Raw genomic sequence first — 26,584 nt, 5'->3', positions numbered from 1 at the left:
ATTGACTTTATTCAATTATTCATGAATTGGGCAGCATCCCATCTGGTCTGTTTTCATTAAAAGCAGCTCTTAAATTCTAATCTTTTCAGTGTTTCCCTGTTGCTTGTGATTGGGGGTTTGAGGGGATAGTGGCTAGGAGAGTGAAGTGAAAGAATTATCCAGTAATGTCTCAACTCCTTTTTCTTCTTTACAGAGTGAAGCATCAAGTAGAATACCTGGGTCTGAAAGAAAACATCCGAGTGAGAAGAGCTGGTTATGCCTATCGGCGCATCTTCCAAAAATTCCTACAGAGGTAAGAAACTGGTGACTGGAATTTTTTTTTTTTTTTTGCTTTAAACAGGTTTATTGAGATACAATTCACTTACGTATAATTTACTCATTTAAAGTATACAATTCAGTGGCTTTTAATGGTTTTCTAGAATTGTGAATCCATCACTGCAATTCATTTGAGAACACTTTCATCATCCCAAAAAGTAACCCGAGTTCCCTAGCCACCACCCCCCCCCCCCCCAGTTCTCCCCTCACCTCCTGCCCCGGGCCCACGCTTCTTTCAGATAAAAAGACTTCCAAAATATTGCCTATTCTGGGCATTGTGTAGATGTAGAATCACACAACATGTGTCCTTTATGTCTGGCTTCTTTCAGTTAGCATAACGTTTGTATGGGTCATCCATGCTGCAGTATCGGCACTTCTCTCCGACTCACCACCCAGTAATATTCCCTTGCACCAATATCGCAGTGTATTACATTTAACCTGTTCATCCGTCAGCTAATAGGCATCAGTTGTCTTCACTTTTTGGCTATTGTGAATGACAAATAATGCTACTGTTAATGTTCATGTACACGTTTTTGCATAGACGTATGGTTTTATTTCTCTTGCATGCTTACCTAAAAATAGAATTACTGGTCGGGTGCGGGGGGCATGCCTGGGTGCCTCAGTTAGTTGGGCATCGGACTTCGGCTCAGGTCACGATCTTGAGGTTCGTGAGTTCAAGCCCCGCGTCAGGCTCCGTGCTGACAGCTCAGAGCCTGGAGCCTGCTTTGGATTCTGTGTCTCCCTCCCTCTCTGTCCCTCCCCCACTCACACTCTGCCTCTCTCTTTCAAAAATAAATAAACATTAAAAAAAAAAATTGAATTACTGGGTTCCATGGCAACTCTGTAACTTTTTTGATGAATTGTGAGATTGGCTTCCAAAGTGGCTGTACCATTTTACATCCCCACCAGCAGTGTTTAAGGATTCCACTCCAGCTGTATCCCTGCCAGCATTTGTTAGTATCTGACTTTGATTATAGCCATCCTAGGGAGTATGAAGTGGCATCTTGTGGTTTGGATTTTCATTTCCCTAATGGGAAGTGACGTTAAGCATATTTCTTGTGCTTTTTGGTCACTAGATAAATGTCTTTTGAGCTCCTTTGCCCTTTTTTAAACTAAGCTATTTGTCCTTTTTTATTAAGTTGTAACAGAATTCTTTTTACCATTGTTTATTGTAGAATAAGTCAGCAGCCACAAGTATTTGGTCTGTTGAGTGTAACACAGAAGTGCAAGAATTCATGATAATTTTGACACGGAAGGGCTGAGGTTTAACTTGACTGACCAAATTAATAGTATGAAGATGATTTCAGGAAAACATTTAACCTATTTAAGAAAATAAGCTTAAAGGGGCACCTGGGTGGCTCAGTCAGTTGAATGTCCAACTCTTGATTTTGGCTCAGGTCATGATCCCCGGGTCATGGGATCCAGCCCCATACTGGGCTCTGTACTGATAGCTCAGAGCCTGCTTGGGATTCTCTCTCTCCGTCTCTCTCTGTGCCTCCCCTGCTCGTTCGTTCTCTCTCTCTCTCAAAATAAATAAACATTTAACGGAAAGAAAATAAGCTCGAAGTACTTAACCTCAAAATTTTTGTATAGCCCATGTATAAAAAACTGATTTTCACATTTCCAATAAAGTGTATTTGGCAGGACCTGTACTTAAATTGCTCTTATTTTGTGTTATTTGTTTTTGAAAAAGGTAGAATTTAGTGTCTTTAAAATATTACGTGATTTTAACTTCTCTAACGATTCTACATTAATGGGGCCCCGCTGTATTTTCTACATCTATTTACTTTCCTTGAAGAAAGAAGGAAGACTCGGGACGCCTGGGTGGCTCAGTCTGTAAAGCATCAGACTTTCGCTCAGGTCATGATCTCGCGGTTTGTGAGTTCAAGCCCCGTCTCGGGCTCTGTGCTGACAGCTCGGAGCCTGGAGCCTGCTTCAGATTCTGTGTCTCCCTCTCTCTCTCTGCCCCTCTACTGCTCATGCTCTGTCTCTCTCTGCCTCTCAAAAATAAAGAAACATAATAAAATTAAGAAAGAAAGAAAGAAAGAAAGAAAGAAAGAAAGAAAGAAAGAAAGAAAGAAGGAAAGAAGGAAGCCATATTTAGTTTTTAATCAGAAAATAACTATGTCTTCCTGGTATAGATACAGGAAAAGGATTTAAGAATTTTTTTTTTAATTCAAATTTTGTGTAGCAAAGAAGGAGCAGGCTGAGTAAGAGCTTCATTACGGTCTTGGAAACACAGTACTTGTAATAAAGGAGTGTTTTCCATGGGACTGTTCTTGTTTCTCGTGTCCTGAGATTGGAATGGCTAGCCTACTGGTCACCAGCATGGGTCCTCATCTGTGAAAGGTCACTGATGGGGAAGGTCAAGAGAGGCTTAACAAAAGGGTGGATCATCCCATGTAATAAAGTCCCACTGACTCTGTCTCCACACAGTTGAGATTCCTGATAATTTTGAAGGCAGACTGGACTAGGACTAAACTTCACCCTTGCTGCTCTCTGAATTGATTAAAGGGGCCACTACACCTATAGCGAAAGCAGAACTGTATGAAAAGAAGTATTCAGGAAGTGGAGAAGATACATCTGTCAAGTTCTTGCATGATTAGAGCAGCAACTTGTGCTGACGAACAGCTGAGATATTAATTATGAACGACTTCTCTCTCCTTTAAACAAATCAATAGCACTAGCTAGAGTGGGGTTTCTCAACCTCAGCTATTGACATTTTGGGCTGGATGAGTCTTCGTTGTGGGATGCTTAGCAATTCCTTGGCCTCCACCCACTACCCTCTATTCCCCCAAGTTGTGACAACCAAAAGTGTATCCAGACATTGTTAATGTCCCCAGGGAGGCACAAAGCCAGATGAGAACCATGGCTTAACTAATCATTAAATTTTTTTTGCCAAACTGTGTATCTTTGAAAATGTCCTTTTTCTTAATGAGAAAAATTAAATACAGAAAATAGTGAATGAAAAGTATTTCCTCCATCTTTCCCTAATTCAGAGAGACTTGCCCTCGACAATGCCAAAACATTCATATTTTTATCCTCCTTCAATATTTTTTCCTGTATTTAAAAACCCTTGATTTGATACCTGTAAATTCTCCCCAATTGATATCACTATTGAAAACTTATCAGCTATTTTTAAAAAGTTAACCATGGTTTTTTGTGGGGTTTTGTTGTTACTGGTGTTTTTTGTTTTTGTTTTTAAGAAACCAATTCTAAAAAACCTCTTTCCTTCCATATTATTTAAAAAAACAGGGGTGCCTGCATAGCTCAGTCACTTAGGCATCCGACTTCAGCTCAGGTCATGGGTTCCAGCCCTGTGTTGGGCTCTGTGCTGACAGCTCAGAGCCTGAAGCCTGCTTTGGGTACTGTGTTTCTCTCTGCCTCTCCCCTGCTTGTGCCCTGTCTCTCTCAAAAAAATAAGTAAACATTAAAAATAATAACAATAATAAAAAAAAAAACAGACAGGGGTGCCTGTCGGTTGGCTCAGTCGGTTAAGCGTCTGACTTCAGCTCAGGTCATGATCTCACAGTTCATGAGTTCAATCCCCATGTCGGGCCCTGTGCTGACAGCTCAGAGCCTAGAACCTGCTTCGGATTCTGTGTCTCCCTCTCTCTCTGCCCCTCCCCTGCACTCACTCTCTCTCAAAAATAAGTAAACATTAAAAACAGACAAGCCATCAAACTTAACTTCCATAAGCAATGCTGTGAGCACCCACACTGGGGAGGGCAGGAGTCCATGCCCCCTGACAGGAACGTCTAAGCCACCCTGGACAGGCTGTGTTACATGTTTCCAGCAGCTCCTTCAATGAGCTGTGAAATAACCTTGTTGGTAACAATTTCTGGACCTCTGTCAAGTGCCATGCTAGCTTCTTGACCCCGTGCCTGGTCCTTTCTTCTGTGCCTGACACAGAGTGAACATTTAGTGACTCTCTGTTACGCCCTTTGCGTTGAGGGACTTTGACTGAAGGGATTCTATCCTTGGAGGCCTCTCCTCTAGCTCTCCTGCTGTGTCTTTTCCTTTCAGAAGAGACAAATGGGCAGCCCTGTCTTACACAAAGCAGGCTCTTTTGATGTCCTGTGTCTTTTGATTTGAGAATGCTAGGGGAGGAATAAAAATAAAGTTTGGAAGGAAATTTGTTTTTCAAGAAAAAATACTCAAAAAGGGCTAGAAGGCCATCTATGTCCTTGGCAGGGAATATTTTTCCAGAGACAATGCTGTTTTCCATCAGGTGTGTGTCTGAGATCCTGTTCATGCAGAATATGTCCACAGTCTGCCACTGTCTGTCTTGTCCTGTGATCCTCCGTGAGTAATTCAACCATGTCAGACCTTTCTTCTCCTTTAAAAAAAAAAAAATTATTTATTTTTATTTTTTTTTTAACGTTTATTTATTTTTGAGACAGAGACAGAGCATGAACAGGGGAGGGGCAGAGAGAGAGGGAGACACAGAATCTGAAACAGGCTCCAGGCTCTGAGCTGTCAGCACATAGCCCGACGCGGGGCTCGAACTCACGGACTGTGAGATCATGACCTGAGCCGAAGTCGGACGCTTAACTGACCAAGCCACCCAGGCGCCCCAAAAATTATTTTTTGATGCTTATTTCTGAGAGAGAGAGAGAGAGAGAGAGAGAGAGAGAGAGAGAGAGAGATTGGGAGACATAGAATCTGAAGCAGGCTCCTGGCTCTGAGCTGTCAGCATAGACCCTGATGCAGGGCTCAAACCTATGAACCACGAGATCATGACCTGAGCCAAAGTCAGACGCTTAACCGACCGAGCCACCAAGGCACCCCAGACCTTTATTCTCCTCGTGGCTGAGACGAGTTTGTAACCTCGTGGTTTACAAAGCTGCTTTCTACATATCCACAGAAAGCCCACCAAGTGAGTAAGTAACAACCTGAAGGAAAAGGATGTATTAATGCACAGCATGATGCCTGTGTGCACACCTCCTACAGCCCTCCCTGGGAAGGAAGCCTACAGGTCTAAACAGAGAGTGGTTCAGACACAACCTAGAGCTTAGAAAATAGGCTTAGCAAGTGGGAAATGGGCCTTTGTGTGTATTCATTTCCTCTCGGAAAAATGCTTTGTATTTATCAAAACCATCCCTCTTGACGGAGAATTAGAGACTAAAAACCGGAAGATGCCTTAGTAGCCTCACCGGTGATTCGTGTGCTCTTGAACTAAATCCTGCGCTGCCTTCAGAAGGAATACCCTACTCACCACTCCCGATAAAACTGTTATATCTTTAGAAAGTGTTAAAAAGCTCTTAGAAAACAACTTTTAGAGCTAAGCAGCATGTGCCCCTTACTGTGGCTGGAGGAATAAGACCAAATGTGGATCCTGATTCTTAGGAAGAAAAATCTGATAGGAATAGAAGAGCTTTCTAAAATGTATCTTTTTTTAAGTTTATTTATAATCTCTACACCCAATGTGGGGCTCAGACTCAAAACCCTGAGATCAATAGTTACATGCTCCACCTGCTGAGCCAGCCAGGCGCCCCCTAAAGTTTATTTTATGGCACCATTTACACTTCCTCACTAGCATACTTCCCTTGACCTTGACCTAGACTCTCAGAATGTAGGGGTGGAAAAGGGACACTTGTGAGAAAAGTCAGTCCATATCCTGGGCAAGAGAGAAGAAAGAATAGAAGGCTCAGGAATACATGAGGTGGCGAGAGTGTCCTACTTACTAGCTACCAAGACCTTTGTGTCCTTGGATGTCAGGAACATCCTCAGCTCCAGTGCCAGCAGCTAGAGGTCAGTGGGGTCTGGGCTGCATTTCCTTTGAGGAGGAAACATCAGTTGGTCATCTGAGAGGTAATAAGGAGCCCACCAGTCAGAGGTGAAGAGAACAACCAGTGCACAGGCTTGAGATGAAATACTGGCATAGTTGGGTCTTAAACTAAAAATACGTGATGAAAGGAATGTAAGCCATGATCCTCACGTCTCCAAAATTCTCACAGGCACCAGTTAGGCATTGCCCTGTGCACCCTGTTCCCAGCAACATATCATGGAGGAAGACAGTGACCTGGGAGTGGGAGAGCCTTATACTAGAATTAGGCCCTGGTCGACAGACTTCAGCTTAGGTCATGATCTCATGGTCTGTGGATTCAAGCCCCACGTTAGGATCTGTGCTGATGGCTCAGATCCTGGAGCCTGCTTCGTGTCTCCCTCTCTGTTTGCCCCTCCCACCCCCCTTGTGTTCTATCAAAAATAAACATAAAAAAAATTTTAGAATTATGCCCTGGTGTCTCCATTGAAGACGAAAGGAAGTGAGGAGGGCACATCAGCCTTCAGGAAAGCTAGGGGCCCACTGCCATGGTCCATGATCAGAGGGCCCGGAGATGCCACTCAAACCCCATGTCTTGCCCAGACTCAAACTGTTAGAAGCCTTGTCAGGAAAAGGGAGAGAAAGTCTCTGGAAAACAAATTGCTTACTCTAAAAAAATCAAATGAGACATGTAGCATTATTTTAATGGGGGTGGGGGGGTTGTGTGAAGAGCTACCTGTTTGTGTTTGCACAATACAGACTGTTTCCTTTCAAATTTTGATTAGATTAAGCCAGGCCTGAACTCTTGAAGACTTGTCACGTCAGAGTCCTAGTTTTTTCTTTATCACCCGTAGCCGGCATGAATTTTTCTCCCTCACCCATTTAGATTGCCAGCACATTGCTACTTGTTCACCAAGCCCCCCAGTGGCATCTAGAAAGGTTCTGCTGTCAGTCATTTATATGTGGCTTCATTTGTTTGATTTTATTATGCCACATATGAAATAAATTCAGGCAGATGTGCGGCTTCAACTAGGTATTTTCGCTTTTAAGCTTTCTCTAAACATTAAAAAAATATGTTTTTTTTAATGTTTATTTATTTTTGAGAGAGAGGAGGACAGAGGATCCAAAGCAGGTTCCGTGCTGACAGAGCAGAGCCCCACACGGGGCTCGAACTCATGAAGTTGAGCCAAAGTTGGATGCGCCACTGCCTGAGCCACCCAGGTGCCCCTCATTTTTAAGCTTTTTATCTCTAACTAGGGAGTAGAAGAATTGGCTTCTCCAAGACATTTAAGACATTATCAAGCAAAATACGGGTATTTGGGAGGAGGAGAGAGGCTCCCTAGAATCATCTTAGTCCCAACCAGCTGACCCTAAGGGTAATACCGGCTTTTGTCTTCTTAGCAAGCTCTGGATCCTGAAAGCATGGCCGCTCTTCTTGTTAAGATTCCCTTCTCCCTCAGATGCCATAAGTCTGTCTAATCCTGGTAGTAGCTTCTGGGAGCAAAGGAGGACCTGGCTTCTCTGGAGACCTGGAGCCCCTTCACTGCTGTGTCTAGATGTGCCTTCGCATAGGCCGTGCACTCCAACTTCTCTCCTGCACTCCTCTCTGGTTTCTTCTCCTTCCCTCCCTCCCTTCCTTCCATGTTAAGTCTTTGAGACTTTCTGTATTTGACATCATGTAGTGTGCTTCTGTCTCTGTTATGTCAGCCTCTTACAGAATTACAACGTTTGTAACATAAACGTGTAGTAGAGTGTATGACCTTTAAAAAAGATATTTACACATAAGCCAATCCGTGGCTTATATGTAGTATTGTGATTAAAGAAACAGATGGGGGTTCAAATCTCAGCTCTGAGAGTTACTAGCTAAGTAGCCTTAGGTGAGTCTCTGTTTGCCTCTGTTTCCTCCTCTGTAAAATGGAAAGACCAACCTGATCAGGTGGCTGGAAGAATAAAATGAGACCATGCACCTAATGCCCCTAGAACAGCACTTGATGCAGGGAGAGCACCCCGTAGATGGTAGCCACCTACTGTTCCTTGTTGCTGCCGAGCCCCAGGCTTTGTGTGAGCTGCTGGATGTGCACTGTCACCTGCTCGGGTGTGGCTTCCCCTCATGGAGCTCTTGTCCTCACAGAGGGGGCAGAAATAAAATAAGTACAAACATGAAAATAATTAACCAATTATGATATATACTCTAAAGGGAAAATACTATTTTCTATGAGAAAATAACAGTGGTGCTATTCTGGCTTGGGTAGTCTATAAAGGCCCCTCTGCAAGTGTCATTGAGGGACAGCGCCACGGAAGCCAGCCACGTGAGGCGTTCCCAAATCGGGACACCCGGTAAAGGGAACAGCATGGGCAAGGCTCTGTGGAGGGAAAGAGTTTAGGGTGCAAGAAGAAGCCATCCTCCCAGGGACATAGTGAGCAGAAGAGAAAGTAGAGAGAATAGCCAAGGACCAAACACCAGGGCCTCTTGACTCTAGATGAATGTTGATACTTAGTAATAACTGCTGCTTACAGGGGGCTTTATAAAACTCTTCGCATTAACCATTAAGCACACCAAAGAAATCAGGGGAGATCACCATCGAGAAAAGAACGTTTGATTTTGTCCGAAGATTGTCACTGGCGACCTTCAGCAGTGCTATTTTTAGACAGTAGTAGAAAGGAAAAGCAGATTTTCCCCCAGGGTGTTAACATGGAAATAGATAGGGAGTGGGTAGGCTGGATGCTCCAGAATGGGAATAACAGACCCAGCGGATTTTTCAGCTGTTGAGATCCATCCCCAAGCCGAGAGCAGAGGTGAATGGATCACCAAGAAACACAGCAGTGGGTGTCTTTGGTGGGCAGTCCACTTTGAGGCTGAGCCTTCTCTCCCCAATTGTCCTCACAGGTATGCCATTCTGACCAAAGCCACCTGGCCCTCGTGGAGAGGGGACGAAAAACAAGGTGTCCTCCACTTGTTGCAGTCCGTCAACATGGACAGTGACCAGTTCCAGCTCGGGAGGAGCAAAGTGTTCATCAAAGCCCCCGAGTCTGTGAGTATGCCGCTGCCCTCCGTCATGTCCTCAGTGCCCCCCACCCCTTCCCGCAGCGCTTCTGCTGCCCCTTCTCACACGTGCTGCCTTCATTTTCTCACTCTTTGGTTTATGCCTTCGGTGTCCTCTCCCCTGCTCCCAATGTAAGTGTAGGTCATTCCCCATACCCTTGCTCTGCAGAGCCTTCAGAGAGCTCAGCATGTATAAAAAGATGTCGTCATCTTGTTCCTTTTCTTACTGTCTCTCTCCCATGCTAGATGGCCATCTCCTCAAGGTCAGGGACTCTTGCCCCTTTGGTATGTTTGTGTACTCAGAGCCTTGTACGGAAAGTGGCTCACAGCAGGTGCCCACCAGTTACTTCTAGTATCCAGTAGAGTCTCGGCGAAAAGGGACTTCTTTGTCCGACTAAGGACGCTTGGGTAAATTTAACATCCTCCACCTGGGTGACACCAAACAGGTCTTTTACACACACAGATTTCCTCCTTGAAGGTGGAACAGAGCTCTGGGGTGGGCAGTCTTAGGACTAGATCTTGAACACCGTGAGGGAGCTTGGAAAGAACTTTGAGGAGCTGAATAGGGAAGAGGAGAAATCTCTGGGTTAATAGAACACAAATTTTTACCAATAAGGAGCTCAAAAATAAGTTCTACAATTAGCAAACTTACTAGATCTCCACAGATTAATTAATAATTCCTGATGGGGAGGTGGTCACTGTGAGCCTCATGAATGTCTATAGGAAGTTCCCAGTTCCTACGTTGGATTCCTTATAGCAGAACCCCTCAGTTCTTCTGCCCAGGTAGCTCTGGGACTATGGAATGAAGACAATACTTTTTAAGATGGAGAAGCTGCTGGAACTAACCAGGGTTGGACATCATCATTTCCTGAGATTCCTTTGCCAATCACAAGACTCCATTTCAAGAGTCTCTGGTGAACTTGACAAAATTAGTCATCAGATCCAGGGGAAATACCATGCGAACCCGCAGTGTTGGTGACCGCGGAAACACTTGACTTTAGACAAAACCCGGTTTTGCAGTGAGTTCCGTCCTCTAGAATGGGCCCCACAGCTGCTGTTCTGCCTCAGAGGATCAGACGGAGACTCAGAAATGGTTAATGGCTGGGACTGAATGGCTTTAAGAGCCATAGAAATTATTAAATAAATCAGTGGCACACATCAATAGAACCCGTTTATGAAAAGTTTGTGGTAGCATTTTCCACTTTTGAGTTATTTGTAGTTTCACAGCAATGTCATTTCCAAATATAAAATGAAAATGTTGTGTCATACACCATTAAGCAACCCACAGAGCAGTTCCTGTTCTTTCTAAAATGGGATGGAGTGATTTATCAGTACAATGCAGAACTCCTCTGTTGCTTTGTACCCGCTTGTACTTTTTTGTCTTGCTAAATTTCCACGTATAATAAGGACAGCTTCAACATTTTTTGTACCTTTTTTTTTTTCTGATTTAGTTGAGCTGTGGAGTTTTACTTGCAAAATCAAGGTTTATTTTGGGTTTTCTTTTCCTTGTCTTCCTCCTGAATGCTTTATTGCCGTCACTCGATTCTCCTTTTCCCCATCTTTTTACACACAGGCGCACACCACGCACATACCTTCACTACTCTCTCCCCTCCCCCATCACTCAGCCTTCCACGTCTAGTCCTGACGTTGCGAATACTTCTACAAAAGCTGGTTTTTAAGAATCTGCCTTGTGATTTTGCCTTGATGCTTAGCGTAGATGTGCTGAATGTACGAAATAACCCGTTTGCCTAAAGAACCCCCATCAGACACCAAAGGGTGGTACATGTGTACATGATTTGGGGGTTTGTGGGGGGGGGTGGGGAGCGCTCTCTCTCTCTCTCTCTCTCTCCCTTTTTTTCTTGAAGCTCCCTGATTTCTAACCTCCATGGCTTTTGGAAAAAACCTAAAACCCAGCTAATGTTTGATATCATCTATAGGAGGTTGGGAATTGGTTGCCTCCTCCTTTCTGAGTCACAAGTGCATTCTCTGTGACACTCCCAAAATAGTTCTGGGAACGAAAGAAAACAAGGCTTACTCAGAAACCCAACACACCAAGATAAGAAAGACCAACGAATATTCTTCAAAGAGGCAACCACAGGGCTCAGATTTTAAACATTCTGTCCAAATGTTAAACCACGTATTCCTCTTGTTTTCAGAAATACGCTCCCCGTCCCTGTTGTACGTGGCAGTGACAGCTGTGGAATGAAGCGGCCCCTTCCCTTCTGAGTTTGAGATGTTGTTTTTGCACAGCTAGGGCTGTGAGAAGCAGAAGTTTAGTGACAGGAAGGGACGGATGTGGCTCCTGAGGATAGATCCAGATAAACAGAGGCACCAAATCGAGCCTGGCTGCCTTCAAATTCTCCTATTTACTTCTGGAACATTTTTGCAGTGACTTTTCATCAGCTTTACTTGTTTTCATTGGTACATTTTCTTTTGTTTCCTAGAGAGTCATGAAAACCACTGCCAAGGTGAGCGAGAAAGTTCCCCACCATTTCATGAGTTGACCGCATGCAGATTTACAGAGACAGACTTATATGCCAAAGTGAGAAAGAGCCTGGCAAGGCCTGAAAGACCTTGGGTCACTTTCCATTCCCACCCAGTCTTAGTTCCAATTTTCTCCTGTGTGCAGTGGAGATGATGGACCTGTGTGGCCTGTGTGGTTGCTGCTGAGTTGAATGAAATAATGTATTCTAGAATGTCAATCTAGAATGATACCTGACCCATAGTGGGCTCTCGGTACATTACAGCTATTTGCTATTATCTTCGTTATTCCAGAGCTTCCTTGAGTAGGGTGCAGCAGTCAGGATTGTTAAAGGGGCCTGAGTCTCAAGACCTGGGTCCTTACACAGAACAGTCCCAGTTCCGCTAGGTGAAGTCATGTCCCGACTATACACCTTATGTCCAGCTCCAGTTGCACTGGTTATAACCCTCTGGCCCAATGACTCCTTGGAGAATCTATGCAGCCAAAAGTCTACACTTTCGTGGACCTGAAAATCAGGCAGCCCTCTTCCACAGCAGCACAAGGTCTGCTCCTGCAAGAGCTGGAAACTCTGTGAAGAGGCTGCGTGCAGCACTAAACGGTGGCTTCCTCCAGTTCATTTCATCTAGCATCCCCTTTGGATCAAGGCAGAAAACTAGGGGATGAACGTGGAACCACCCATTTGATTCACAGAGATTATGATGATGAGCAAGGCAGAGCACACATTATCAAGGCCCAACTAACAACCAGATATACCTGTTTTCTATTATGTGTTCAGTTACATGAAGAAAACAGAGAGAGATAAAGATGTTATAGTGATTACAGGGCCACCTGGGTTAAGCCTCCACCTCTTGATTTCGGCTCAGGTCATGGTTCGTGGGTTCCAGCCCTGAATCAGGTTCTGGGCTAACAGCATGGAGCCTGCTTGGGATTCATTCTCTCTCTCTCTCCCTCTCCCTCTCTCTCTCTCTCCCTCTCTCTCTCTCTCCCTCTCTCTCTCTCTCCCTCTCTCTCTCTCTCCCTCTCTCTCTCCCCCTCTCTCCCCCTCTCTCCCTCTCTCTCTCCCCCTCTCTCCCTCTCTCCCTCTCCTTCCCTCCCTCCCTCTCTCTCTCCCTCCCTCTCTTTCTCTCTCTCTCTCCTTCTCTGCCCCTCCACCCCCTCAAAATAAACTCAAAAAAAAATTTGAAGACATTATTGTAATTACAAACAATATGCCTTAGTAATCATTTTTTCACTTTTGTTCATGAGTCAGAGAAACTGCTCCCCATGTTATGTCCTTGACTAAACTGGGTGTCCCCCCCCAAAAAAGTGATGCTGAGGTCTTATGAATTGGCTCACATCTTCCTTCTGTACATTCACAGCTATTTCTTCTAGAAGAAATGAGAGAGAGAAAGTATGATGGATATGCTCGAGTGATACAGAAATCATGGAGGAAATTTGTGGCCCGGAAGAAATACGTCCAAATGAGAGAAGAAGGTATTCTAGTCCTTTTGTTTCATGCATTTAACAAAGCTCCAGAATGATTTTGAGCTCAAAGTTACAAGTTCGCTTTCCTTTGCCTATAATGTCACATGTTAAAATCTTGCATTCATTTTGAGTTTCTCTGTGTATTTCCACACGATATTCCTCCTCTTTCTGGGGCCCTGGCCCTTCCCTCTTCTCTGGCCTTTGGGGAACTGCAGCCTCAGACCTCCTGTTGAACAAGAAGGAGAGAAGGAGAAACAGTATTAACAGGAACTTCATCGGGGATTACATCGGGATGGAGGAACACCCGGAGCTCCAGCAGTTTGTGGGCAAGAGGGAGAAGATCGACTTTGCAGACACAGTGACCAAGTATGACAGAAGGTTCAAGGTACACACTGACCGCTGCCCATTGTGGGGAAAGTGGCCGTTTTGACATGTCCGCCCACCTTCTTAAAGCACCTCTCCTTACAGGGTGTAAAGCGAGACTTGCTTCTTACTCCCAAGTGCTTATACTTAATCGGACGAGAGAAAGTGAAACAGGGCCCGGACAAAGGCCTGGTGAAGGAAGTGCTGAAGCGGAGAATTGAGATGGAGAGAATCTTGTCCGTGTCCCTCAGGTGAGCGGCGAGGGTGTGAGGCGAGGCTGCCTGGTCCTCCTCATCTTTGCCTCTCCGCCATTCCAAACAGCCGGGAGAAAGGCCTGGCTGGGCGCCCCCGTTGTCAAAATCCTGGTGAAGAGAACTGAGTTTCTTCCTCTTCCCTGAGAAGACCCGACCTTCATTGGTCTCAGGAATGAGATTCCAAGAAGTGGCCTTCTGGTCAGCTCCACTAGTCAAGGGGAACCCAGATCCTTTCTTCCCACAAAATGTAAGACCTGGTATCCAAAACAGAGTATAAATGCTTTTACTGAAGTGGGGCCAAAGGACCAGAGTCCCATCCTGAAGCCCACCTCACCCACCTCGAAGACCTGACCCATTTCACCAGCAAAGGCCCAGGCAGCCTGGAGTCATTGCTCAATGCCCCCTTCAACTCCCAAGTTCACAGGCAGAGGCCCCGGCTTTCTTTTGGCAGAGGGGCTTGTACGTGTAAGGAGACTTGTTTTAAATCCTGCCCTGGTCAGAATTCCCCAAGTTCCCTCTGATGAGAGGAAATCCTCCCAGTCACAGAAAGCTAAGAGAAGAGGGAGAAAGGCCCCTTTGAGCTCAGTGGCTTCCCCCTTGAGTGGCATCCCTGGGCCCTTCTGAGGAGACTGCTGCTTCTGTGGGGGCAAGGCTACGGGCTGCCATTGCATTGACAGTCGTGATGTCCTGGTGGTCTGTGAACGTGTCTTCCTGGAATTGGGATACCTCTAAACTCTTACTCCACACGAAGGACAAAACGGCTGCTCTCAGGAAAAAGCCGGGGTTTTGTGTGCTCAGGCATCCTATCTACCAGGCTGGAAATCCTGGCTCCAGTGTGATAATCCAAAACAGATTTCAAGTTGTGTCCATTCTTGCCTGTGTCACGGTGGTTTCTGATTCTCTCTGTTCCCAGTTTTCCTGATAAAGGGCCAGGTGGTGCTGTGAGGTCAAGGGTTTAAAACATCGCAGCTCAGGATGTGGGGGAAACTTGTAAGCAGAGGAGTCCATCAGCAGCCTTTCTGGCAAACCCCACCTCAGGTGGGTCTCAGTGCCGTGGATTTCAAGCAAGAGTTCCAGGCACTGTCCGGTTTCCAGAAGATCTTCCTGAGCATTCACCTCACCAGCTGGGCCACAGCCTGAGCTGGGCAGCCTGCTGGCCACACTTCCTGGTGAGCTGGGCGCTGAGGCTGCCCTTGTGGTTCCAAGGAACCCAACAGGAAGCTTCTTTTTTTCCTTGCATGGGGAAAAGCCACCCCTGGGCTAAGCAGGGTTCGCCTAAACCTGCTGTTTTCTCTTGACAGGGGCAGTGGCTGAATGCCAGGGAATCATAGCTCTAGGCACATGTGCTCATTACTCTGAGAGTGATTATTATTCTTCCTGTTGTTATTGCCAGGCCTGTGTCTTCAGCCTTCAGACCATTCAGGCGGTGCTTGATCATAAATAATCATATGTCTCCATTTATATAAGGCACTTTGACACCATCCTTTTTGTCTAGGCCTTGAGGTTTATCCAGGTGTGGGATATCCCCACTCAAATGTTTTCCTTCTGTCTTGTCTTGTCTCACAGCCTCTGGGGCTGCAGTGTCTCATGCTAAAACCAACTTCTGCTGCTGCTTCCTCATGGTCTGGACATGTGCTCCCTTATGGCCTTTCCTTGTTAGAGGATGTAATGAAATGAGGTGCTTAGCCCAAAAGTTGTTCTGGCTCCGGGGAGAGAAAAGAGTCTGAGTCATTGTAACTTGTGATCTGTGCATGTTGCAGTCACTGAGCCTCACCCTCACCAAGATTCATACTGTTCCCTCATTTCCTTCAACTACCGGGTTAGGCCAGTAATCTGAGTGAGGAATGCCACCACATGGGTGATGGTATGTGCAGAATCAAAACCAGGGTAGAAATGGATTGTGGTACCAGACCACCAGATGTGCATGTGTGTGTGTGTGTGTGTGTGTGTTCTCAAAATATTTCAACACTGGTATAGAGAAGGATTTTAACAGTTGTCTTGCACTTCAGGGAAAAGGTTGTATTGTGTGTATGTGTGCTGAACACTGTGAGGCTTAGTGCTTGACTCTGGCTGCAGTGACTGCCTCATGGTTTCTTCTATTTAAGGCCATCACCGTGCCCATAAACTTGGTCTTCTGGACCACCTCTAACTCTTATAACCGCCGGGAAAGCAAAATGGGCTCGTAGCTCCCAAGCAAACCAACCAACCATGCGAAAACAACTATGCAACAGTTTGGGAAATGAGACCATGACCAAATATTTGATATGAAGGATTTAGTGTTCATCTCCTTAGGTGTGATCTCGGTATTGTGGTTATTTTGGTCTAAAGAGGCTTTGTCTGGGACTCCTGGCAGGCTCAATTGGTAGAGCATGGGACTCCTGATCTCTGGGTCATGAGTTCAAGCCCCATGTTGGATGTAGAGGCTACTTAAAAATAAAATCTTAAAAGAAAATTTTAGGGGTGACTGGGTGGCTCAGTCAGTTAAGCGTCTGACTTTGGCTCAAGTCCTGATCTTATGGTTCATGGGTTCAAGCCCCTCATCGTGCTCTGTGCTGACAGCTCAGAGCCTGGAGCCTTCTTTGGATTCTGTGTCTCCCTCTCTCTCTGACCCTCCCCCGCTCACCATCTGTCTCTCTCTCAAAAATTAAAAAACATTAAAAAAAATTTTTAAAGACTAGGAAAGAAAATTTAAGCTAAAGAAAAACATATAGGCCAGTCCCAATAGCTCAGGTGTAAGAGCCTGTGTTCTTTGCTTTCCCATTGTAGGTAATGAGATTGGTACCATCAAATCTCATAATTGGGGCTCTGTCTGATAAGGTTTTTATTTTTTTTTAATTTATTTATTGTTTAATTTATATTTAAGTTAGTTAGCATATGGTGCAACAGTGATTCAGGAGTAGATTCCTTAATGCCCCTTGCCCATTTAGACTATCCCGCCTCCCACAACCCACCCAGCAACCCTCTGTTTTTTCTCTATATTTAAGTCTTTTATGTTTTGTCCCCCTCCCTGTTTTTATATTATTTTTGCTTCCCTTCCTTTAGGTTTATCTGTTTTGTATCTTAAAGTCCTCATGTGAGTGAAGTTGTATGATTATCTTTTCTCTGACTAATTTCGCTTAGCATAATACTCTCTAGTTCCATCCATGTAGTTGCAAATGGCAAGATTTCATTATTTGTCATTGTCAAGTAATACTCGATCGTATATACATACCACATCTTCCTTAGCCATTCCTCTGTCGATGGACATTTGGACTCTTTCCATACTTTGTTGTCAGTAGTGCTGCTGTAAACATTGGGGTGCATGTGCCCCTTTGAAACAACATACCTATATCCCTTGTATAAATACCTCCTAGTGCAATTGCTGGGTTGTAGGGTAGTTCTATTTTTAATTTTTCGAGGAAACTTCATACTGTTTTCCAGAGTGGCTACACCAGTTTGCATTCCCATCAGCAGTGCAAAAGAGATCCTCTTTCTCCGCATCCTCACCAACATCTGTTGTTGCCTGAGTTGTTACTGTTAGCCATCCTGACAGGTGTGAGGTGGTATCTCACTGTGGTTTTGATTTGTATTTCCCTGATGGTGAGTGATGTTGAGCATTTTTTCATGTGTCTGTTCACCATCTGGATGTCTTCTTGGAGAAATATCTTTTCGTGTCTTTTGTCCATTTTGTCACTGGATTATTTGTTTTTTGGGTGTTGAGTTTTGTAAGTTCTCTATAGATTTTGGATACTAACCCTTTATCTGAGATGTGGTTTGCAAATATCTTCTCCCACTCTGTCGGTTGCCATTTAGTTTTGCTGATTGTTTCCTTCGCTGTGCAGAAGCTTTTTATTTTGATGAGGTCCCATAGTTCATTTTTGCTTTTGTTTCCCTTGCCTCCAGAGATGTGTTGAGTAAGAAGTTGCTGCAGCCAAGGTCAAAGAGGTTTTTGCCTGCTTTCTCCTCGAGGATTTTGATGGCTTCTTGTCTTACGTTTAGGTCTTTCATCCATTTTGAGTTTATTTTTGTGTATGGTAAGAAAGTGGTGCAGGTTCATTTTTCTGCATGTCGCTGTCCAGTTTTCCAGCACCACTTGCTGAAGAGACTGTCTTTATTCCATTGGATATTCTTTCCTGCTTTGTCAAAGATTGGTTGGCCATACGCTTGTGAGTCCATTTCTGGGTTCTCTATTCTGTTCCATTGATCTGAGTGTCTGTTCTTGTGCCAGTACCGTACTGTCTCGATGATTACAGCTTTGTAGTATAGCTTGAAGTCTGGGATTATGATGCCTCCTGCTTTTGTTTTCTTTTTCAAGATTGCTTTGGCTATTCGAGGTCTTTTCTGGTTCCATACAAATTTTAGGATTGTTTGTTCTAGCTCTGTGAAGAATGCTGGTGTTATTTTGATAGGTACTGCATTGACTATGTAGATTGCTTTGGGTAGTATTAACATTTTAACAATATTTGTTCTTCCTATCCAGGAGCATGGAATATTTTCCCACTTTTTTTTGTATGTCTTCTTCAATTTCTCTCATAAGTTGTCTATAGTTTTCAGTGTATAGGTTTTTCACCTCTTTGGTTATGTTTATTCCTAGGTATTTTATAGTTTTTGGTGCAATTGTAAATGGGATCGATTCCTTGAATTCTCTTTCTGTTGCTTCATTATTGGTGCATAGGAATACTACCGATCCTGTGCATTGGTTTTATATCCTGCCACTTTGCTGAATTCATGGATCAGTTCTAGCAGTTTTTTTGGTGGAATCTTTTGCGTTTTCCATATAGACTATCATGTCATCTGCAAAGAGTGAAAGTTTGACCTCCTCCTGGCCGATCTGGATGCCTTTTATTCCTTTGTGTTGTTTGACTGCAGAGGCTAAGACTTTCAATACTATGTTGAATAACAGTGGCGAGAGTGGACATGCCTGTCGTGTTCCTGACCTTAGGGGGAAAAGCTCTCAGGTTTTCCCCATTGAGGATGATATTACCAGTGGGTCTTTCATATATGGCTTTTATGATCTTGAGGTGTGATCCTTCTATCCCTACTTTCTTGAGAGTTTTTATCAAGAAAGGGTGCTGTACTTTGTCAAATGCTTTCTCTGCATCTATTGAGAGGATCATGTGGTTCTTGTCCTTTGTTTTATTGATGTGATGCATCAAATTGATTGTTTTGTGGATATTGAACCAGCCCTGGATCCCAGCTATAAATCCCACTTGGTTGTGGTGAATAATTCTTTGTGGAAGAAGAATTATTCGTGGATCTGGTTGGCTAGTATCTTGTGGAAGATTTTTGTATCCATGTTCATCAGGGAAATTGATCTATAGTTCTCCTTTTTAGTGTAGTCTTTGTCTGGTTTGGGAATCAAGGTAATGCTGGCTTCAAAGAAAGAGTTTTTAAGTTTGCCTTCCATTTCTATTTTTTGGAACAGCTTCAAGAGAATAGGTGTGAACTCTTCTTTAAATGTTTGGTAGAATTCCCCTGGAAAGCCATCCAGCCCTAGACTCTTGTTTTTTTGGGAGAGTTTTGATTTCTTTACTGGTTATGGGTCTGTTCACATTTTCTATTTCTTCCTGTTTCGCTTTTGGTAGTTTATATTTTTCTAGGAATGTGTCCATTTCTTCCAGATTGCCCATTTTATTGGCGCATAATTGCTCATAATATTCTCTTATTGTTTGTATTTCGGCAGTGTTGGTTGTGATCTCTCCTCTTTCATTCTTGATTTTATTTATTTGGGTCCTTTCTTTTTTGTTTTTGATCAAACTGGCTAGGGGTTTATCAATTTTGTTAATTCTTTCAAAGAACCAGCTGGTTTCATTGATCTGTTCTGCTGTTTTATTTGTCTGTTTGTTTTTGTTTTTGTGTTTTTGTTTCGATCACATTGATTTCTGCTCTAATCGTTGTTATCCTGTTTTCTGCTGGTTTGGGGTTTTATTTGATGTTCTTTTTCCAGCTCTTTGAGGTGTGAGGTTAGGTTGTGTATCTGAGGCCTTTCTTCCTTCTTTAGGAAGGCCTACATTGCTATATACTTTTATGACTGCCTCTGCTGCATGCCAGAAGTTTTGGGCTGTGGTATTATCATTTTCATTGCCCTCATGTACTTTTTAATTTTCTCTTTAATTTCTTGGTTGGCCCATTCTTTTTTTTTTTTTTTTTTTTAACATGGGACACTTCATGAATTTGTGTGTCATCCTTGTGCAGGGGCCATGCTAATCTTCTCTGTATCATTCCAATTTTAGTATATGTGCTGCTGAAGTGAGCACCCCATGCATTCTTTAGTAGGATGTTCTTTAGTCCCCAAGTATTTGTTATCTTTCCAAATTTTCTCTTGTGGTTGATTGCGAGTTTCATAGCGTTGTGGCCTGAAAATATGCACAGTATGATCTCAGTCTTTTTGTACTTGCTGAGGGCTGATATGTGTCCCACTATGTGATCTGTTCTGGAGAATGTTCCATGGGCACTGAAGAAGAATGTGTATTCTGCTTTAGGATAAAATGTTCTGAATATATCTGTTAAGTCCATCCTGTCCAATGTGTCACTCAAAGCCATTGCTTCCATGTTGATTTTCTGTTTAGATGATCTGCCTGTTGTTGTAAGTGGGATGTTGAAGTTCCCTACTATTATGGTATTATTATCAATGAATTTCTTTTTGTTTGTGATTAATTGATTTATATATTTGGGATCCTCAACATTTGGAGCATAAATGTTTACAATCGTTAGGTCTTCTTCATGGATAGACCCCTTAATTATGATATAATGCCCTTCTTCATCTCTTGTTATAGTCTTTATTTAAAACAAATTTTTTTTTAACGTTTATTTATTTTTGAGAGATAGAGAGCAGGGGAGGGGCAGAGAGAGAGGGAGACACAAAATATGAAGCAGGCCCCACACTCTGGGCTGTTAGCACGGAGCCTGAAGTGGGGCTCGAACCCACGAACTGTGAGATCATGACCTGAGCTGAAGTTGGATGCCCAACTGACTGAGCCACCCAGGCACCCCTAAGTCCATTTTAAAATCTAGATCATCTGATATAAATATTGCTACTCCAGCTCTCTTTTGTTGACCATTAGCATGATAGATGGTTCTCCATCCCCTTATTTTCAATCTGAGGGTGTCTTTAGGTCTAAAATGGGTCTCTTGTAAACAGCATATAGATGGATCTTGTTTTCTTATCCCTTCTGTTACCCTATGTCTTTTGAATGGAGCGTTGAGTCCATTGACATTTAGAGTGAGTACTGAAAGATAGGAATTTATTGCCATTATGTTGCTAATAAATTGGAGAGTTGGAATTTCTGGTAGTGTTCTCTGGTTCTTTGTTGCTTTTGGTCTTTTTGTTTCTGTTTTTGTTTTTGTTGTTTCATCTCTTCTCCCTTCAGAGAGTCCCCCTTAAAATTTCTTGCAGGGCTGGTTTAGTGGTCACGAACTACTTTAATTTTTGTTTGTCTGGGAAACTTTTTATCTCTTCTATTTTGAATGACAGCCTTGCTGGATGAAGAATTCTTGGCTGCATATTTTTCCGATTCAGCACATTGAATATATCCTGCCACTCCCTTCTGGTCTGCCAAGTTTCTGTGGATAGGTCTGCTGCAAACCTGATCTGTCTTCCCTTGTAGGTTAAGGACTTTTTTTCCCTTGCTGCTTTCATGATTCTTTCCTTGCCTGAGTATTTTGTGAATTTGACTATGTTACGCCTTGTTGCTGTTCGGTTTTTGTTAAATGTAATGGCAGTCCTCTGTGCTTCCTGGATTTCGATGTCTCTGTCTTTCCTCAGGTTAGGAATGATTTCTGCTATGATTCGTTCACATAAATTTTCTACCCCTTTTTTTCTCTCTTCATCTTCTGGGACCCCTATCATTCTTATGTTATTCCTTTTTAATGAGTCACTGAGTTCTCTAATTTTTATTTTGTGCTCTTTTGCCTTAGTGTCCCTCTTTTTTTCTGCTTCAGTATTCCCATAAGTTTGCTCTGCCTCATCCATTCTTGCTGCCGTGGCATCCATTCTTGCTGCCGTGGCATCCATTCTAGATAGCAGCTCAGTTATAGCATTTTTTATTTCATCCTCCCTAGCTTTTACTTCTTTTATCTCCGCATAAAGGGATTCTGATGTATTTTCAACCCCAGCTAGTATTCTTATTATCATGATTCTAAATTCTGATTCAGACATCTTGTTTGTATCTGTGATTAAGTCCTCGGCTGTCATTTCTTTCTGTTCTTTCTTTTGGGGTGAATTCCTTCGTTTTGTCATTTTTGAGGAAGAAAAGGAATTAATAAAGTAAGAAAAATTAAAATTAAAAATTAAAAACAACACAAAGAAATCAAATAAAGGATGCTAGATCCTAAGTATGTTTTGGTATGGTTGTTGAAAGAAGCTTGATAGATTAGAGAAAAAAGGGAAAGATAAGAAAAGAAAAAAAAGGAAAACCTTTGAAAATTTGAAAAAATGAATACAATAAAACAGAATAGAATGAAATGATGAAAGTAAAATAGAATTTTAAGAATTTATAAAAGAGTAAAAAAAACTAGTAGAAAAAATTGACAAGTCTTTTTAATAAAAATGGAAAATAAAAGTAGATTTTTTTTCTCTTTCTGTATTCAAGAATAAGAAAAGAAAAAAAAATTGAATAAAAGGACCAGCGAACAGAATGGAGTATGATTGAAATTACATCTGGTTTCTCATAGAAGTCAAGCTATGAAGCACTTTATAGTCCGTAAACTAAGCAGGCAGAGAAACTTGTGTTTGTCAAGAGTGCTGTTGGCCCAGTTGGGCAGGGCTTAGTGTAACAGCTATGTCCTCCATAGATGGCACTGCTTAGCTTACTGGGGTGGATTGCTGTGGATGGCACTCGTAGGCATGTATGTGCATATGCAGGAGGGGTGAAAATGGCATCACCCTGCTACCCAGTCTCTAGTATTTGAACTCTGTGGTCTCCACGACTGGCAATCGAGCACCCTTGCTTTTTCTCTGGCTTCCATCCACTCCCCACTTCTACACTGTCTGTAACCAAGCTGCCAGGCGGCACCTGCCTCCTGAGTTTTATCTCAAATAGGGCTTTTTCCCAGCCCCTCACTTCAGAGGGACTTCAGCTTTGGCCCGCTCACACCTTCTGGAGGAGGGTCTCACCAAGCAATGGCCAGGTGCCGGCTCGCCCCCAGGAATGTTCATGAGACCGCACTGCTGATGGGCCCAGAGACTGTGGCATGTTCATGTGACCATGAACACAAAGTTCATGCGATCTTGTACCAGCAGCAGAGTTTCAAGGTTTATGGAAAATCACAACACACATCTGGCTCCGGGCTTCACCCTCAATGTCCTCATTCCAGCACTAGTAAATGTGGTTGTTCTCCGGAGTCTGCTGGGACATTTGCCTGTGGGGATGCCGCACAGCCTCTGCCAGGTGTCCTCCCAGCAGGGGAACTGCTTCTCCCCATGTGGCCCGAGAACCTCTTGGACCCCACTCTGCTACTGGGGATTCGCCCTTCCCACCAGAGCACCACTAGGTATTGAGCTGCGGAGTTGCAGACTCTGCGCTCCCCCTGTTTATAGAGTCTTAATGGAATTTAAACCCTCTCCTTTCTCCTTTCTTCCTTTTTTGTTCAGTCCCCGTGGCTGTTTCCACTTTTCCACTTTGTCTGCAGCTGCTTTTGGTGGGGGGGGGGGGGGGGGTGCTTTTCCCATACTCTCTCCCCATCTCCGTCCTCTCTCCACAAGCAAAAACAACTCCCTGACCTCCGCAGCTTCTCTCTCCCCCAGTTCACCTCTTCACGCCGCGTACCTGCTGAGTTCTGTGGTTCAGGTTGTGCAGATTGTTGTGTTAGTCCTCAAATCAGTTTTCTAGGTGTGCAGGATGGGTTAGTGTTAATCTGGCTACATTTCAGCCACGAGAGATGCAAAAAAAACCTTCATGCTGTTCCGCCATCTTGGCCCCTCCTCTGATGAGGCTTCTAATAGTCCTTGTCATTTTAATAGCTGATCACCAGAGGCCCAAGACTGAAAACTACGTGGCTCCCTGTTTGGTTCAGTAGATTTTCCAAAATGACTATGTGATGGGAAGATCAACCTGAAAGAGGGCTTTAGGGAGATGCTCCAGTTTCTCTTGTTGCAACATTCTTGCCTAGAATGTTGCATTGCCTAATTGGCTAAACCTGGCAATAAGAACAGCCTACTTTACCACTGCGCAGCTGACCCAAAACATTACTGAAATCTTGACTTGATGTAACCTTTGGGATTTGGGAACCTGGACGTTGTCAGCATTTTTGAACTGAACCCCTACCTTCTGTTCAGCTCTGGAATTTGGAGGTGAATGCGAACATAGTCACTGCCTCAAGGAGCTCCCTGTCATTCTGGAATGGAAGCAAATACCTGAGTAGGCCTTCCATATAACCTGCCATACAGGTTATAAGTGTTAGGAGATGTTACACAGGATACTCCTGGGATACAAAAGACACGATGAGCCTTCTCACTGGGGGTCTGTGAAGCTTTGCTAGGAGACCCTTGTTTAGGTTTGACACAGCCTGTGTCTGCACTACAGGGAAATCAGGTTGCCCCAAAGCTGGTGTCACTGGTTTCTCTGTATGGTGGAATTCTGGAGAAGGTTTATTTTCTTCTCCTTCTTCACGTTTATTTATTTTTGAAAGAGAGAGACAGAGAGCATGTGTGCAAGCAAGCAAAGGAGAGGCAAAGAGAGAGGAGACAGAGACTCCCAAGGAGGTTGTGTGCTGACAGCAGAGAGCCTGATGCAGGGCTTGAACTCATGAGCCATGAGAGCATGACCTGAGCCAGACACTTAACCGACTGAGCCACCCAGGCACCCAGGTTTTTTTTCTTCTTTAATTACCTCTGTACTTTGCAGTTTGCTAAAAGGAGTACATATAAAGGTTTAAATAAAGGCAGGGCTGGCCTAGGAAATAGCCTTTTCAGCATAAGGGCGGGGGAACCTCCTTTAAGTCTTTACTCAGTGTTTTGTAACAAACGTTTTTTTGTGAAAGAGATACTGGTTAAGGGAGTGAAACAAGATTTTCTAGTATTGTCAGCAATATAACAATAAGCCACAAAGATGAGATAAAAAGCAAATAGAGAGCCAAAGCAGGGACTAGTAAAGGATCTTTCAGCACAGGGGACTACATCAAACATCTGTAAGGAATTGCAGCTTGAGCATATGAATAAGACAGGGGTGAGGTCCAAAGATAAGTCTGAATTTTTAGAATAAATAAATGTAAAAGCTTTGTTTTTAGCCCCTGGAGCGTGGGCTGAGGAGAGGCGAATGAACTTAAAACTCTGGCCTAAGGATGGTTTCACTGACTCCCATGCCTGGGTCACCCGAGGGAGGGGTTTCTGAATTTGAGGGCTAAAGTCAAAGTGTCCAAACACTTGTTCTCATTTCCAGACTCCTGCTGATAATTGGCCCTGAAGTTTTGGCCTGCTTGCTTTTTTCTTTATGGTAATGAAACTCCTAAGCGCATTAAACTACTCAAGGTTACTTGCGTTGGGCTCATTTAGCCCAGTTGAATAAGCACTGTCCCGCCGAAAAGTACAGCCAGGCAAACAGACGCATCCAGACATGCCCAAGAGTGCTCTGCATCAAGCAGAGTTTTGTTTCTCACCCCACACACCGAAAAGTGGGGCTTCTCGTTTTACTCTTTGCCTATTGCATCCAGTCCCTTCCTCACGCAACAGTCTTCTTACCCCTGGGCTAGGATGCTAGGATGCTTGGGGGTTTTTTTTCATTAATTCCAAATGATGTTTACATAAGTGTCTTTGTGTGGAGTTCTGCATTGCCATAATTGAATTGATCATGACAATTCTAGACTTTTCATCTGCCTAGAGACAGGAAGATGATAGTAGCTTTGTAGCTAGACCGTCTGTGGTACATTCTCAGACTTTACGAAAAGATTCCATTTCCTCATTTAGAAAAGTAGAGATTTAGAAATAGTAGAGATTGTGAGCTGTGCCCTGCAATACCTATTTTCTCCTTTACATGGGAATGGCTGACAGCCTCCCCTCAGACTGCATTTCCCAGGCTTCCTTGCAGCTAGGTGTAACCATGTGACGTAGTGCTGGCCCATGGGGTGTGAGCAGAAGTGACTTGTACAACTTCCCGGTCCTACCTGTAAAAGGAGAGAGTAAATGCCTAGCCCCCAGGCACTGTAGAATGGTCCTGTTGGTCCTGAATTGCTTTTGCAAATGCTTTTGACGAGCAAGAGACAAAAATGCAATCTTGTTTAAACCGCCAGTTGCCACAGTCTTCATCACGACAGAAAAACCTATATCCCAACTATAACAAGAGTATAAAGGAAACTAGTTGTGATGTAGGAAAGTTTGAAAACAAAGGCTTGAGGTAGTAATAATGAGCAAGTGTTCCACCTAAATGGCCATTATGTGTTCAAAAATGCCCGTAAAGTATTCTGACTTCACATCCAAGAACTCTTCGGCATACTCATCCTCATTAAACAGGCTTTGAAGGGCCAAGCTCCCTCTCAGTGTGCTGTTGTCTTGTTGCTTCTAGTTTACTCATCTCTCCCCTGTGGTTTGTGCATGCTGCCATCCTGTGCCTTTAAATTATAGGTGGGTGGCGGGCCTACCTTAGATCTCTCCTCTCCTATACATTACCAAGCTCTTTTCATGTAGGAAGACTAAGGGGCTGAGGTTTCTGGAAGAGGCTATGGCTAAAGCTACTGACTTAATCAGGTACAGGTCGTTAGCTTCCTTCTGTGCCCAAAGAGAGAAGGTTCCTGACAAGCCATCAAGGCTCTGACTGCCCGAAGAAGTCAGAAGGCTCAGACTGCCTCTGGTCTACCCCGACCTCATCATATTCATGGGACTGCCCAGAGATACCATGGGGGTTGCAGTTTAAATGGATCAGAGTCTACATGGAAGAAGAATGCTTAATCTCAAAGCTTCTGTATGCCCTAGTTCTTTCTCCATA

General features: G+C 43.7%; 1 protein-coding gene and 1 non-coding gene across 3 annotated transcripts in view; one reads left to right on the top strand and one right to left on the bottom strand.

The window, feature by feature from the left end:
• MYO1E (myosin IE) overlaps window positions 1-26,584 on the top strand; it is a 228,889-nt gene that overhangs the window by 172,866 nt on the left and 29,439 nt on the right. For both annotated transcript variants that reach the window (XM_086710815.1, XM_086710816.1), the window contains exons 18-22: window positions 194-292; window positions 8,970-9,114; window positions 12,966-13,080; window positions 13,287-13,456; window positions 13,540-13,685. In XM_086710815.1, the coding sequence (XP_086566941.1) occupies window positions 194-292; window positions 8,970-9,114; window positions 12,966-13,080; window positions 13,287-13,456; window positions 13,540-13,685 (675 nt within the window). The remainder of the gene's footprint in view (window positions 1-193; window positions 293-8,969; window positions 9,115-12,965; window positions 13,081-13,286; window positions 13,457-13,539; window positions 13,686-26,584) is intronic.
• On the bottom strand, window positions 19,818-19,924 carry LOC112856535 (U6 spliceosomal RNA). Its single transcript, XR_003223109.1, has one exon. It is a non-coding gene; the product is annotated as a U6 spliceosomal RNA (small nuclear RNA).

The sequence above is a fragment of the Puma concolor genome, chromosome B3 (genome assembly GCF_028749965.1).
Source record: "Puma concolor isolate L17-30 chromosome B3, mPumCon1.1.hap2, whole genome shotgun sequence".
Taxonomy (NCBI): domain Eukaryota; kingdom Metazoa; phylum Chordata; class Mammalia; order Carnivora; family Felidae; genus Puma; species Puma concolor.
Note: the sequence above shows the minus strand (reverse complement) of the source record. Positions and strands in the feature narration are given on the sequence as shown.